This window comes from Camelus bactrianus, chromosome 18 (assembly GCF_048773025.1).
Source record: "Camelus bactrianus isolate YW-2024 breed Bactrian camel chromosome 18, ASM4877302v1, whole genome shotgun sequence".
Lineage (NCBI taxonomy): Eukaryota > Metazoa > Chordata > Mammalia > Artiodactyla > Camelidae > Camelus > Camelus bactrianus.
The window spans coordinates 27,664,063-27,678,924 of record NC_133556.1 but is presented as its reverse complement, the minus strand read 5'-3'; the positions used below and the strand labels follow the sequence as shown (position 1 = coordinate 27,678,924).

The 14,862-nt window shown below is 54.8% G+C and overlaps 3 protein-coding genes across 3 annotated transcripts; all 3 read right to left on the bottom strand.

The window, feature by feature from the left end:
* Nucleotides 1-910: 910 nt before the first annotated feature.
* Nucleotides 911-5,910, bottom strand: MSRB1 (methionine sulfoxide reductase B1). The gene is made up of 4 exons (XM_010949902.3): nt 5,753-5,910; nt 3,847-3,995; nt 3,397-3,511; nt 911-1,755 (listed from the first exon to the last, which is right to left on the bottom strand). The coding sequence occupies exons 1-4, from the start codon at nt 5,805-5,807 to the stop codon at nt 1,724-1,726; spliced, it is 351 nt and encodes a 116-aa protein (XP_010948204.2). The 5' UTR covers nt 5,808-5,910; the 3' UTR covers nt 911-1,723.
* Nucleotides 5,911-6,333: 423 nt separating this feature from the next.
* On the bottom strand, nt 6,334-13,259 carry RPL3L (ribosomal protein L3 like). The gene is made up of 10 exons (XM_074346557.1): nt 13,108-13,259; nt 12,431-12,623; nt 10,996-11,164; nt 9,587-9,722; nt 8,134-8,320; nt 7,880-8,040; nt 7,609-7,710; nt 7,071-7,166; nt 6,738-6,857; nt 6,334-6,470 (listed from the first exon to the last, which is right to left on the bottom strand). Exons 1-10 carry the CDS (start codon nt 13,108-13,110, stop codon nt 6,414-6,416), a joined length of 1,224 nt encoding a protein of 407 aa, XP_074202658.1. The 5' UTR covers nt 13,111-13,259; the 3' UTR covers nt 6,334-6,413.
* Nucleotides 13,260-13,423: 164 nt separating this feature from the next.
* Nucleotides 13,424-14,620, bottom strand: LOC105064866 (small EDRK-rich factor 2-like). The gene is given in 1 exon segment (XM_045512818.2): nt 13,424-14,620. A coding segment is annotated over 1 exon segment (327 nt). The 5' UTR covers nt 14,398-14,620; the 3' UTR covers nt 13,424-14,070.
* Nucleotides 14,621-14,862: the final 242 nt, after the last annotated feature.

The following is a 14,862-nucleotide window of genomic DNA, read 5'->3' as shown; positions in this document are numbered from 1 at the left end:
CCGGCTTACAGAGAACAGTGATCACAGAGCTCTTCTATGATGCCGCAAACTTATCCCTCTCAATCGTGGTGAAAGGTGTGCTCTCTGGATTCTCCCAGGTGGGTGAGTGGGTCCTAAGAGACAAATCCACACTAACATTCCCGTCTCCCTAAGCCTTTGAACCCCTCCCTCTATTAAACCAGGCAGGTCTGGCATTTCAACTCATTCAGTGTCGGCCAACCAACCAAACTTAGAGCCCTTCCTGATTCCCCAAGCTCTGTCATTAAATCTAGAATCTCTGCTAATGAGCCGCTGTCAATAAACTTGACCTGATCCAACGTTATGTTCCCTCCAACCTTATCCCACCCCTTATTATCCATACCAACACACGTTCCCTGGGTTTCAGTCAAAATTAATCGGGGAAATCGTGTAGCTCTTTTGGAGTATAGCACACCTCCTAGTGGGTCTCGCTCTGCACCTCCCCCTCCAGGGCCTGGAGCAAGCCAAGTCTGCCGCCTTCTCAGGGCCTCTGCACATACTGTGGGCAGCTCCTCTCCTTGCTTCTGTCACCAGTCACTGCTGAAGTGGCACGACCCCTCCTTGGTGTCCCCTTTCTGACCGCTGGGCCTAAAGCACCAGCCCCCTAGTCAGCCCCTCCACATAGATCTAACATCTCACTCTGCTACAATTACACACAGTCCTTATCTTCATCTGGCGTGAACTTACTGTCTCCTCAACTACACCTCAAGATCTTTAGGACAGGTCCCATCTGTCTTGTTCACGCGTGCATCCCCAGGGCTGTAGCCAGAACCTGACATTGAACAGAGGCATGCTCAATAAATATTTGTGGGAAAAGTGAAACAGCTGGGCAAAGGCTGACCCTTGGGTCCTGGCATCCCTGACAGCAAGCCTGTTAATAAAGACAGCAAGCCTGGGTTCCATTTGTTTATTGATCTCCTCCTGATGACCCTACAGAGGATTCAAGATAGGAGGGGGCTTTACCCACCCTCCCCAATGGCAGGAGCCTCAGAGCAGGTGCAGTAAGGCATGGGCACTGTATCCTGGGAAGGGGTGAACTGTAGTCTGTGAGCTCCAGGCTCCCCAGCCTTGCACAATCAAGGTAATGGAGCAACAACTGCTTTCCTAAGCCCAAGTGAGGCAAGCAGTTTTCACACAGATTGGGCAACAGGGTTCAGGATTTCATAACTGAGACACCAGGGATCTGTCCCCTCTGCCTGCTCCCCGAGCAGGTCACGATCATCACCACTCTGGCTGCCAGGAAGGGTTTCACCAGAGTGAATCATGGAGTGACAGTCTGGAGCAGCCAGCTGGGGCCGCCTCTGTTTGCATTCTGTCTCCCAACACAGCCTGGGGGAGGTGGGCCAGAGCCATTTCAGAACTGGGCCCCCCAGGGGTGAGTCCAGACAGGCAGGGAGGGGGCTGAGGAGGAGAGAAGGTTGGGGGTGCACCATCATTCAAAGATGAGCCGGGCCTAAAGCCCACTCCCTGAGACCCCTGTGTGAACAGGAGGCCAAGATGAGCTGACGGCGGGGCCCTCCAGGCCCATTCTGGCAGCCTTTTCCCAAGGAGAGCCTGTTCACAGCCAAGGCCTTGGGAGCCTTCCCGATGTTTCAGCTATCCACCCTCCCCCAAGCCTGAATGTCTGGGGTTCCACTTCCAAGGTGGGATGGCCAGAGTGTGGCCACGATGCGGTGTCCATCTAGGATGGATATGGGCTGCCCGCCTACTGTCCCTGGGAGGCAGAAGTTTCTTTGCCTGGGGAGAGAAAAACAAGTCACTGCCAACTTTTGTTTTAGACACCATGCCCAGGGCTAGCCCACCCTCACTCCAGCCTGCAGGCCAGGGAAGCGGGGAGGACCCAGACACCCAGCTTGGGGGAGTCTCTGTGCCTGTTTTGTTCCTTGAGATCTGCAGGAGAACACAGAGTCTCTTCTTTCTCCACAAGGACAGAGGAAAAATAGCTACAAAAGGACAGAAGTATTATCAAATCCTTATCATGCATCAGCCTTTACGGACACCCTCACTTAACCCCCACAGTGACGACAGCGAGCAGGTGCTGTTTGCAACCCCATTTGACAGAGAACAAAACTGAGACTAGGGACTGGCCACAGTCCTGCGGGCGGCAAATGAGGAGAGGGATTTGAGCTACAAAGAGTGGGAAGAATTAAAAAACTAAAAATAGAGTTACCATATGATCCAGCAATCCCACTCCTAGGCATATACTCGGAGAAAACTATAATTCAAAAGATACACACACCCCAATGTTCACAGCATCACTATTTACAATAGCCAAGATATAGAAGCAATCTAAATGTCCATCAACAGATGACTGGATAAAGAAGTTATGCTATATGTATACAATAGAATACTACTCAACCATAAAAAAGAATGAAATAATGCCATTTGCAGCAATATGGAAGGACCTAGAGATTGTCATATTAAGTGAAGTCAGTCAGACAGACAAAGACAAATACCATATGATATTACGTAATGTGAAATCTAAAAAAATGACATAGATGAACTTATTTACAAAACAGAAACAGAATCACAGGCATAGAAAACAAAGGTGGGGGAGGGATAAATTAGGAGTTTGGGATTAGCAGATACAAACTACTGTATATAAAATAGATAAACAACAAGGACCTAATGTATAGCACAGGGAACCATACTAAATAGCTTGTAATAACCTGTAATAAAAAAGAATATACATATGTATAAGTGAATCACTATGCTGTCCACCAAAAACTAACACAACATTGTAAATCAACTATACCTCAGTTTAAAAAAGAAAAGAAAAAAAGAGTGGGAAAAGTCCAGAGGGTGGCTGGTGTACAGACAGTCGTGCAGTGAGTGTTTGTATGAGCAGGAGAGCCAAGGGCTGGAGAGGAGGCTGAGCTCAGATAAAATGCACACAAATGAAGAACAGCTCCCAAAACAAACACTGCCAACAGAAGCACATATTTATTGAGCTCCTGCTGCGTGCCAGACCCCAGCGCACATTAATGCAGCTGACCTCAATGGGCCTGTGAAGGAGGCTCTGCCATCATGCCCTCCACTCAAAGGAGGAACCACACAGCCCCTGGTCCTCAGCCTCTGTGCCGCCCTGCCTCCCACTCCTCAGGGGGAAGGGCTAGGCCTCCAGAGAAAACCCTTCGCCACATCCACTCTCAGATGGCTCTTTTGGGCACACGTGATTGACAAGGCACAGGAGGCAAGACATCAACCCCTTATCCCTGCCCCACGGTCACCATTCAGTGGCCCTGGGCAGGACAGAGGCAGCATGCTTCGGTGCCCCCATGCTTTGTCACTGTAAGTAGACAAGACCAGCATGCCCCCGCCCCTGGGCCTCTCAGATGTACGACAGGCCTTTGCCCAGCTGCCGGAAGGCAAGCTCACCTTTAGGGATGAACTTCAGCGAGCTGCTGAATATTCAGAAGCGGGACTGTCCCCGCTTGGGGCCATCATTCAGGAACTCATGGCCCAGCCCGTTGCCACACCTGCCACAGGACACCTGGGAAGACCACAAAACAGCCATGCAAACTTCTGGCCATGAAACAGCTGCAGCGGTAGTTCCCACTGCCACCAGCATGTGGTGTCCTCCCCACACCCATGTCCCAAGGTAACTGCAGGCATGAGAGGTGGAAGCCTTCCTGTTTCTCTGTTCTCCCCAGGACCCCAGGCTCTCCCAAAAGCCTGGAGTGGCAGCTCCCCTGGTTGAGGGCAGAGCCTGGAAAAGACAGACTCTAGGCCGAGAGAGCTGTTGGGAAAGCAGCAGGAAGGGGTGGCTAGCTCTTGGGCCCTCTCTGGCCAACACCCCATCAATGCATCCCTGCTGCTACCACCCACCTTTATGGCTCCAGGCCGATTATGCTCTGGACGCTTGGCCACACTGTCAGCATGGATGGTCTCGGTGAAGGCCGGCCATGGGGATGAGTGCGCATACTTGGAGCGGCTGGAGAAGAGCTCATAGCCACACTTGACACACACGTAGACACCTGGAAGGGAAGGAGAGGCAAAAGCAGAGATGCTCATGCTGGCCTCTCTGGGGCCAGCTCCCAAATCCTTAAACCCAGGAGACAGTGCCACCCCGATTGCCAGGTGGGCTGCACACCCTCCCCACGCACTCACCCACCCAGCACGCATAGGCCTGAGTATTGGCTCTGTGGGGAACACACACCACAGAGCTCACATGTAGTGTCCTTAGCATGTGCCAGAGACCAGGAAAGCCACTTTTCACACTTATCTCATGGACTCTTCTTAGCAGCCCTGTGGCACAGATGTGTTTCCCTTTTACAGATGAGGAGGCTGAGGCTCAGTGATACAAAATGCTCACCTACAGGGTGTACAGCCGGGAAGGAGCCTGGGCAGTCTGATGACGACACAGCACTGCCCCCCGCCCACAAACAGGCCCCATATGGTGGGGGCTCTGACATGGCCAGCACCACCACTAGCCCCTCTCCATTCCCATGAGGCTATCCCTGCTACTTGAAGAAGTCTTGAGTTGGACGCCCAGCCACGTGGCCTGCTCTCCAGGAGAAGAAGAATGATCCCAGCAAAAAGAGCTCCAGTACAGATGGAGGTGTCCAAGAAGACAGAGGGCCATGGAGAACAGGGTTTAACCTATCCCTAAAAGATCACTTTGAGGAGAAAAAAAAAGTTGCAAAACTGACTTGCAGAACAGGAAACTGCCAGGGGTCCTGAGTCACTCTTCTCTTCCCTTCTTGCCCAACTTGGAAACAGCCCCCCGCCCCGAGTCTGTCACCTACTCAGCCTTTACCAGTAACTGGAGGGAGAAAAGAGGAACCAGGAGCTGCTGTGGGAGTGGAGTTTCCAGCTGGGCAGAGTAGCCTGAGGACAACCTGGAGTTCCACAACCAGAGGGTCTGAAGGGAGGACTTTGCCCAGAGGGTCCTATGTCACAGCTGGTAATCTTAGACGCCAGATGTCATAGCTTGGCCCTCTAGAGGGCCGACAGGGAACAAATCCTGCCCCAGGTACATCACTGCCCTAGAATTCCCTGTGGGCGTGTTTTTACCAAATTAGTCCATTACCAGGCAGCACAGCCCGGAAGAGGATTCATCTGGGCCTCTTGAAGCCTGAGGTCAGAGCTGAGGGCTGGCCCTGCCCCAAGCCAACCACTCACCCCCACCTCCCGCCCCTCCTACCTAGCCCAGGCAGTCCAAACTTCACCGGCCATTGGCAGCCTGGCAGCATTCCTGGTTACCCAACCCCAAGGGCCCTGGGCAGGTGAGGAAGGCACCCAGGTAATCACATTTGGATCCCAACAAGAGGATCTGTGCTTTCCAGCTTACCCCGCAGGTCTGGGGAAGTGGGGAGGAGAAAGGGCTTGGGGTAACATCAGGGGGATGCCCCAAAGAGGGGCATCCCAGTCACAGGAACTACCTCTGGACGGGACTTCCCACGGCATCCTTCTGAAGTCCAGATCCTGACCCATATATCTTCAACAGTGTCACCACCTCCATATACCCTGACCCCACAGATTTCTCTTGAAACGGCCACGCTCACACTCAAAAGTCTGTCCTCCTCGAGGACAGCGACCCTTTAGACTCTCTAATGTCCCCATCCCCTACTCCTACTCCTACTCTCCGGGCTCCCCAGGCTTCTTCCTCCTCCGATTCCCCTTACCGACATGCGCTATCATACTTGCTCCCCATTCCGGGGGCTCCCAGGTTCCATCAGCACCTGGAGGGCGTCCCCGCCCCACTGTCGCCCCAGGAGATAGCAGGTTGTACCCGGCTCAAAGTGGTTCTGGAAAACCTCGCCCCCGAAGAAGCTGCAGAACGACATGGCGCCGACGGGACCGCTGCGCGCTCGCCGCCTCAGACAGATGTGAAGCCGCCGACCCACAACCGGGGGCCTACACCCTCCTCGCCCCGCCTCCCGAATACCAATCGCTCCAGGATCAGGGACGGGCCCCAGCGCCCTGAGGCCCCACCCCCTCAGGGGACCAATCACGTCCAGAGGCGCTAGACACCATCGAAGAGGCCGCCCCCGGCTGACCCGCCCCTTTCCGCAGACCAATCCCGCCCTGGGACGAAGGTTCTGGCTTCCGCCTCCAGGAGGCCCCGCCCCTCCCGAGGACCAGCCGCCTCCGCCTTCCCAGCAGGCCCCGCCCACCACTAAAGACCATTCCTGTGTGCAGCGTCCCTGAGGCCCCACCCCTGCTGCCCAGGGGACGCAGCTGAGCTGGGTTTGGGGTGGTAACCACGGTGCACCTTGAGCCCTGTCTTCTTGTCCCTTCACGGCGCTAAGCCCGGGGTCACCGCGCGGTTGACCAGCCTTTCTGTGCCCCTCAACTCTGAGACAGAACGGGAAGAGTTGCCTCTTTTATTAGACGGGGGACAGGCGGGGATCCTGACACGCTTCTCTCAGGCTCCCTCCATTCCATCCTGCCTACAAGTCTTCCGAGGTCTCCGGCTTTTCCTTCTCAAAATGCCTCTTCTGAGGACCCTGGGGGCGGGGGGCAGGAGGAGCGTTAGTCACAGGGGTCCAACCAGCCGCCTGCGTCACTCAGAGTCGGCCCTGTGCCCACTCCCAGCATGTCCCTCCCCCACTTCTTTTCCAGCAAGAATCAGTGCCCTGGGCTGGACTCCTTAAAGCCTCCTCCTTTGGATGAGTGCAGGAGCATGCGTGCCACCCCAATCTGCTCAGCTTCCCTACTCTGGGGCAGGTAGGATGTGGTGTCTGAGCCCCAGAGAACAAGGCAGGTGGGCTCACCATGAAGGCCCTCTTCTCTTGGGCTGTCTGGAAGCGGCCGTGGCCAAACTTGGAGGTGGTATCGATGAACTTGAGCTCGATGTTCTCCAAGGACCGGCGGCTGTGCTGCACCAGGAGGGACTGGGGACCCGTGGGAGGGGTGGCATCAAGGCAGGAGGTACCCACCCACCCCCCCATCACCCCCAGCCGTCCAGTGTCTGTTAGAACCCCTCCCTTTTTGCCCTCCCCATCCCCACCCCTCCTGGAGCAGGCTGGAGGACAGGGCAAGCCAGTCCCCTGACCCCCCCACAGCAGATGGGGATCCCACTTCCCAGCCCACCACCGGGCACCAACCTTCCTCAGGGTGATGACCCGCTTCTTGGTGCCAGCGATGCAACCCTTCAGCATGACGAAGTCGTTGTTGACTTCCCCATAGTGGGGGAAGCCGCCCTGTGGGAAGGTGGGTCCAGGAAAGGGGCTGCTGAGTTAGGGGGCAGCTGGGGGCCCTAGGAGAACTCCCTTGGCCCGGGGTGACACCCTGGATCACTAAACAGGGCAGCATCTTGTGATTATCTTATCAATGATCTCTGTTTTACAGAGAGGGAAACTGAGGCTCAGAGGGTGAAGTCACTTGCTCCAGGCCCCACAGCTGCTATATACTGCAGCTGGAATTTGAGCCCAGGCAGCCTGACTGAGACCACAGTCAGTCAGAGCCACTGCATTCTGCATCCCATGACAGCAGCTGGGGTACAAGCCTCAGAGGAGGCTCTGAGGATGCAGGAACAGCAGGGCTTTCATCCACCCAGGCAGCTGCTTGCTGGTGCCTGAGCTCTTGGGGCAGGGAAGCACCCTACACACCTGCCCCACACATGCACCCCAGGCCCATCCTCACCAGTGGTGTGATGGACTTGTTGGTCACGTCGTAACTGGTGGATGCGTTGTTCTTAACCACCTTCCCATCCTCTGTGTGCAGCCCCCAGCCAATGCGGTAGATCTGCCAGGAGGACAGGGCACATTGGGGCAGCAGGTGGCCTCTGGGCTAAAGACCCAGGCACTGGTAGGGGCATTTCAGAGCCTTTGGGGGCCCGGCAGTATCTGGGTCATGCGCCCCACCCACTGGGGTCTGGTCCCGGGCATCCCCCCAACCAGGACTCCAGGCAGACCTTCTTGTTGAGCTCCGTGCGGTGGTGGTAGCCCTTCTGCCCAGCCCGGGCAATGGAGCAGCCCACGCGGGCAGGGTGCCAGGCGCCAATGCAGGCCACTTTGCGCAGCCCCTTATGGGTCTTCCTCGGCAGCTTCTTGGTGTGCCAGCGGCTTGTAACCCCTGGAGACAGGAGGGGCTGGTGGTTGAGAGGCCAGCCTGGCCCCTACTCTTTCCAGGCAGGCTTCCCAGAGCCGCAACCCCACCCAGCCCCACCTTTGACTCCCCGGCCCTTGGTGACAGCAATGACATCGATGACCTCGCTCTGGCTGAACACGCTGTGCACCGGCACCTGCTTCTCCAGCCGGGCCTGGGCCCAGGCCACCTTCTCGGCCACCGTGCCACCATTCAGCTGGATCTCCATGATGTGGGCCTTCTTCTGCCGGAAGGGCAGCAGCTTCATCTGTACAACATGGCATGGCCAGTTGGTTCCCAGAAAGTCACAGCCCACTTTGTGCACACATGGCATGACCAGCTGGTGACCCCTAGCTTTCATGCATGTGTTCATTCAACAGATGTTCCCATGCTCTGGTCTGGCCATGGACCATGTCTTGTGCTAGGCACCAGGGATACAGCATGACATGAGGCAGACAGGGTCCTGGCCCTCACAGAGCCACCATCTAGTTGGGGGACAGAAGCCTCTTGGAGAGGCCTAAGTGTTCTGATGGAATATTGAGGGCGGAAGGGACAGTTACTGCATGTAAGGGTGGTCAAGGAGAGACTCTCTTAGGAAGTGACATCCATTTCAAAAAGGAACCGCTAGGTAAAGATCTGAGAGCTTTTGAGTCAGAGGGAACCACATATGCAAAGGCCCTGTGGCAGGGAAGATCCTGGGGAGTCAGTAGGACAGAAAGGAGACCAGTATGTCTGGACCATGGTAAATGAGGAGGAGTGGGCTGGACGGAGTCAGAGGTGAGCAGGGACCTGGCCAGATGGGCCTCGCAGGGAACAGCTCAGACTTTATTCCAAGTGCAGGGTATGACATGATTTGACTCATATTTTTAAACATCTCTAGCTGTTGCTGTATGAGACACAGGCTGTACGGACAGAGGGACACAAAGATAGGATCAGGTCATAGCATAGTGCTTGACAAGTCCATATGGAGGACCTGTTGCCTCCAGGGCTCTCAGTGGGTGAGGGGGCCACCACAGTGAGCAAGAAGCTGTGACCCTGCCCCAACGGAGCTCAGGTCTGTTGACGGAGATGGACTTTAACCAACAACACACATAACCAGGAACTGCAAGTGTGCGCGTAACTGAGGTGGGTGGGGAGGGGGAGGTCACCGCTCAGGGCCTAGGGAAGGCTTCCCCGAAGGTTCTAGAATAAGCCAGAGGGTGTTGGTAACCTGTCAGCTCACAGGAAGCCAGACCCCACATACCAATGTTGAGGCAGCAGTCCCTCCACATCAGATGTCTGGCAGGAGATCCAGGACTTTCGGGCCATTTCAGGGCCTTGCTGGACCACTGGGTGTGGCCAGTGCCCCACAGTCCTCAGATGCACTGACCCCCAATATCCCATCCCTGGGTCTGCAGGCAGCCAGCCCAGCCAGTCAGCCAACACTTTGGGCCTGTGCCCCAGGCACATGGTATTTTTAGGCTGACATCTGCCAGGGCTCCTGGAAGCTGGGGTGTGGGAGAGGGGAGGAGGCCCAGGGCATGGATCCGCTGACCTGGGTGTGGACAATGACCCGAATGACCTTGCAGTACTTCTTCATGGCAGCAAAGTCCCTCTGCAGCTGCTTCTTGCCATCGGCGTCCCGCCACCTCCTGCAGGCCTTGGTGAAGGCTTTCTTCTTGCTCTTGTGCCTGAGCCACACACAGAGGCTGCTCAGCAGGTCCCAAAGGGTAGCCTCCACTGCCCACAGTCCACCAAGCAGGGGTCTTAGGACAACCAATGTCCCCCTCCCCACTTCCCTCCCCAGCAAAGGAGGCCATTACTGGGCCCCTAGGGTCCCTGAGCTGGTTCCAGTCAACATCTCTAAGCACGGACTGTCCCTCCCTCTTAAGGCCTCAGTTTCCTCCTCTGTAAAGTGGGCCCCCTCCCTGCCTCCCAGAGCTGAGAGTGAGCAGACGTGCCAGTGCTTGGGGGAGAGGCATCCTGGCCAAACCCCTGCCCCTGGCCCACCTTGCGGCAGCTGCTGAGCCCACTTCTCAAGGGAACAGCCAGGACTGGCTGGGACCCATGCCACATCATTCCTAACCCCCTCCAGGACTCTGCAAGGTGAACAATATTATCCCCATTCTGCAGATGAAGAAAGCAAGGTTCTCAAAGGTCAGAGCCCCTGGATGAGAGGCAAGTTGATAACAATTGCAACAGTGAAAACGGGGCCAGCTGGGGTTTGCTGCGCTCCTTCTCTGTGCAGAGCACATGACACGCCCTGTTCCTCCACTCCTCACAGCACCCCAGATGCAGGGACCTCTCTCGTCCCCATTCAGTGGTGTCCATTGAGGGGGTGTGTGTGTGTGTGTGTGTGTGTGTGTGTGTGTGTGGCTGGGGTGTGATTTCTAAGAGGTCAGTCAGTTCGCCTGTGGTCACACAGCCTGTTCTGACTCGGAGGCCCAAGATCATCACCGCTAAGAAAGGCTATGCTATGCCTCTCCCTCCACAAGGAAGGAGGTGTCTGTAAGGTTCCTCAGGCAGTTGAGCCTTCCCTTTTCAGGACTTGATGCCAGGGATGATTCGAGATCTAAGAACGTCATTCTAATGAAAAGAGCTTGTCAGTTACCTATTTCCCTTTTCACCCTGGTTGCTAGGAAGCTTGGAACCAACTATGACACTCCACCAAATTACTAACTTGGGGAGGTGAGTTTAGCTGAGTGATAGAGCATGTGCTTAGCATGCACGAGGTCCAGGGTTCAATCCCCAGTACATCCATTAAAAAAAGAAAAGAAAAAAAATTAATTCCTTACCCTAAGTATGAGAATATTTGCTTTCTTTTCTCCTCTAATCCAATTTCCTCTCCAGTTCCCTAGTTCTTGTCTTTTGTTGACATGAAGGCATCACACACGCATGCACCACTTCTGCCCAGTCACCCCGCTTATCCCCACACAGGGCTGGGGAGTGGTGGGCGGCCCTCACCAGTCCTTGTAGAAGCGGCGGCGGCACTCGTCACTGAGATGTTCCGCAAAGATGGTCTTGAAGCTCCGCAGGCCTCGAGGGGTGGCCACGTAGCCCACGACACCCACCACCACCAGAGGCGGTGTCTCCACAATCGTCACTGCCTCCACCTCCTCTCGCTTGGAAATTTCTGGATGAAACCCAGAAACAGAGTCATGGAGGGGAGCCTCAGAGTCCCACGGGGGAGGAGGGGGAGGGAATGGAAGAGTTGAATACAGCCTTGCCTGTCCACGCTTGGGGCTGCTGGGGACAGAGGCCCCGTGAGCAGGCCCCCACTAGCCTCCAGCCCTCAGCTTCACCACTCCCTACTCTGCTCTGTGTGGGGAGCAGCCACTGGTCAAGGCCATGCAGGTGTTCTGTGCCAGCTCTGGCTCTGAGATCTCAGACAAGGCCTGATGGCTCCCTGCCTCCGTTTCCCCATCTGCCCATCTGGGAACCTGGCTAGGAGAGCAACAGCCCGGGGCAGCATCCCCCTAAGGGTAGGGTTGGGCCTCCTTTAGTGGAGCACAAATGAGTGTTAGGAGTATATGATGATGAGTTCTAGGAAAAAATACCTAAAACTTGTCCAAAACCTGTGGTTTTATAGATGTTATTACTGAGGCTGATAAAAGTAAAAGAAGAGCATGTTTTAAATATATATTAGGAGAAGCAGGGAGGGTATAGCTCAAGTGGTAGACCTCTTGCTTTGCATGCACAAGGTTCTGGGTTCAATCCCCAGTACCTCTGAAAATAAATAAATAAACCGAATTACCTACCCCCTAAAAAAAAATACATATATATATATATATATGACAAAGAACCAATGAGTGGTCCCCAGGAGGTTGAGGGAGGGTTGGCTGTGGATATAAAAGGTCCGCAAGAGGCACCCTGGGAATGTTCTGAGGTGCTGGGTATACACATTTACACATGACAGAACCACAAGACAGAGAAACACACACACACCCCCTGGTGAAACCTGAATAAGGTGAGCAGATTGTATCCATGTCACCATCCGGCTGTGACATACTACCACAGTTTTAAGAGAACTTTCCATCAGGGAATCTGGGTAAAGGGGATGTGGGCTCTCCGTATTATTTCTTAAAATAATCACCTGTGACTCTACAATAATCTTGAAACCAAAAGTACATTGGGGTGCCTGCCTTCACATCCTAGCTCCTTCAAGTTTCATAACTGCTTGGTTTCCTCATTGTAAACTGGGGCCCACGATAGATCCATCCTCAAGGGGTGGCCAGAGGTCAGTGCTGGATGACAGTCAGTGGCCTTGCCCTTTCTAGGATTGTTTCCACTCCTGGAGCCCAGTTCTAGCTCCTAGTATCTGGAAGGGTCTCCAGATCTTCTGGTCATCAGGCATGCTCTGCCCGCCCCCACCCCTGGGGGGCCCCTCGCAGCCACTCACTGAGCCCTGGCCGGTGCACCTCCCGCAGAGTGTGCGTCATGCCAGCCTTGTAGCCCAGGAAAGCCGTGAGATGCACAGGCCGGCTGGGGTCGTCCCGAGGCCATGTCTTCACCTTGCCCCGATGCCGGCGGCTCCTCTTGTGTGGCAGGAAGCCCAGATGTCCATGCCGAGGGGCAGAGAACTTCCGGTGGGACTGGGGACAGGAAGGGAAAGAGGTCAGAACTGGGGTCTTCCTGGTGGGGGCAGCTGGATGGTCCCAGAGCCCAGAAAGGAAGTGAGCTGGAGACCCCAGCCTGAGATCCAGTGGTCTTCAGTGCCTGCTTCTGTCCACAAGAAAGGAGGGAAGCGTCGCCTTGGGCAGCGTCTTAGGGATGGAGCCAGCTTAAGCCTTCCTCACCCATAGGCTTCCTGCCTCGGTGGCCCTGCCTGGCTGGGGCAGGAGGGGCAGGCCTGCACTGTGGCCGAGGGCTACGGGGGAAGTGGGCCACTGCCATCTGTCCATCTCCTTGCCTGTCCTCCTAGGCCTGGAAGCCCAAGTTCAGGCCTCCTGCTGTCCCCTGTAACCACCTACTCCTTCTCAGGCCCAAGGACTGTCTCTGGTGGGAGAGACTTCAGAAGCTCCCCTGTCCCTCCCCAGAAAGCCAGCATGCTCCGGCTCCAACCCCAAGCCCACTGACCATGGTGGTCGGTCCCTGCGGGTCAGGAAGGTAAGGGGCCTCCCTGCCAGGCGCTGGAGGTCGAGCGGCAGGTCCAGGACACACAGCAGCCAGATCCCAGATTTAGCCCCTGGCAGGGGAGCTCTGTCATCTCCCGTGTCAGGCATGGGCTCTGGTGCCAGGAACAGGCCTGGCCCAGGGCAGGGCAAAGGGGGGCAGCCCCTGGGTTGGGGACACCTGGAGCCAGGGCTGGCCCTCCTTTCCTCCAGGGTCCTGGGACTAGGTCCCACACTTTGCTTTCTGCCTCCTATGACCCTCTGGAATAGGAACAACTTGGCCTGGTAGGGAGGCTGAGAAATCTGTTGAGGGGTTTCTCTCAGGCAGCTGGCATTGGAGCAGAGAGGATTCTTGTACTGTCCTGAGGACTGTGAGCCTGAGCTGGACGAACGGGGAGCGATGGGGAGGGTTGACTCTGTGCCCAGAGGATCACCAGGGCCTTTACTCCATATAAGGATCCCTTGACTCTAATAGCTGTGATCTAAGAATATTTATTCACCCTTTCTTTTACTTTTCTTTTTTTTTTTAATGGAGGTGCTAGGGAGTTGAACCCAGGACCTCATGTATGCTAAGCACACACTCTACCACACTCTACCCCCCACCCTGCCAAGAACATTTAGACAGTTTTAGGAACTTAAATTTTGCAGTTTTGATTAAAATCTCTTATTTTTTTGATTCAAAGATTGTAAGGTTTTAAAGTTCTGTAGCTACAGAATCAGAGTTTTAGAGGCCTGAGATATTGCTGAGGGTCAGCGCATTTTGCATCATTAGATGCTAAAATCCTCCGCTACTAAAATATGACAACTCTTTGTTTTTGTTGTTTTTGAATTACAAAGCTACTTTTAACACTTGGGCTGAGCCCAGCAGGGATATAATCACTGGAAGGAGTAACCTGACAGTCCCAGAAGTGGCCCAGGGGAAGAGAGACTACCGGAAGGACGGAAGCTCCGAAGGGATGCGCTGTAGGCTCAGGACCAAAGGGAATGCCAGCGATGCTGAGGCTGTAAGCACGTAGTGGGACCGGCTCCAGATACTCAGGCCAAGAGCCAGAGGGTTGGACATGGAGCCCCAAAGCTGCTTGGGTTCCTCTCTCTCCTCTGCCTTTTTCTGTTTCTGCTGCATGATCTCCAGGTCACTCTGCTGCTGGGTAGCAGCACAAAGTCTTCATCTTGGCACTTTTCCTTAATGGAGTACCATACTCTGCTTTCTTATATTCTTTTGGTGGGCGAGCTCACACTGGTTACTGCGGGTCATGGCAATGACTCCAGCCTAACTCTGTTGGTTCCCCTCATTCAGGCCGATGTTGCAGGCCGATGTTATGATTGGCTGAGTCTGATAATTTCTAAGAGTTCATGATTTGAAGATTTGAGGTTTCTATGATTGCAGATTCTGTGTGTCCATAGGATTGATGACTCCGTGTCCCTGACCCCAGCCTCTGGGCAGGAAGTGACCAGCACTCACCCTCCCTGGTGTTGGTCAGAGGCTGTGCCAGGTATGGAGATCATAGAGGTTGGCCAGGAGGACCCTGGTCAGTGGAGCTGCCTCAGGGGCACAACAGTGCTCAGGGCCAGGATGGAGCCATCAGAACCAGAACAGATGTAGGTATGTGCATAACTGGATCGTTTTGCTGTACACCTGAAACTAACATTGTAAATCGACTATACTTCTATAAAAAATAAGAATTAAAAAACAAAACAAAAACAAAAACAGGAACAGAGT

Coding starts and splice junctions, on each gene's coding strand:
- RPL3L (XM_074346557.1), bottom strand. Junction 9,723..10,995: donor CGCCGCTTCTACAAGGACTG/GTGAGGGCCGCC, acceptor TGTGTGGCTCAG/GCACAAGAGCAAGAAGAAAG. Junction 7,167..7,608: donor ACAAGTCCATCACACCACTG/GTGAGGATGGGC, acceptor ACCTTCCCACAG/GGCGGCTTCCCCCACTATGG.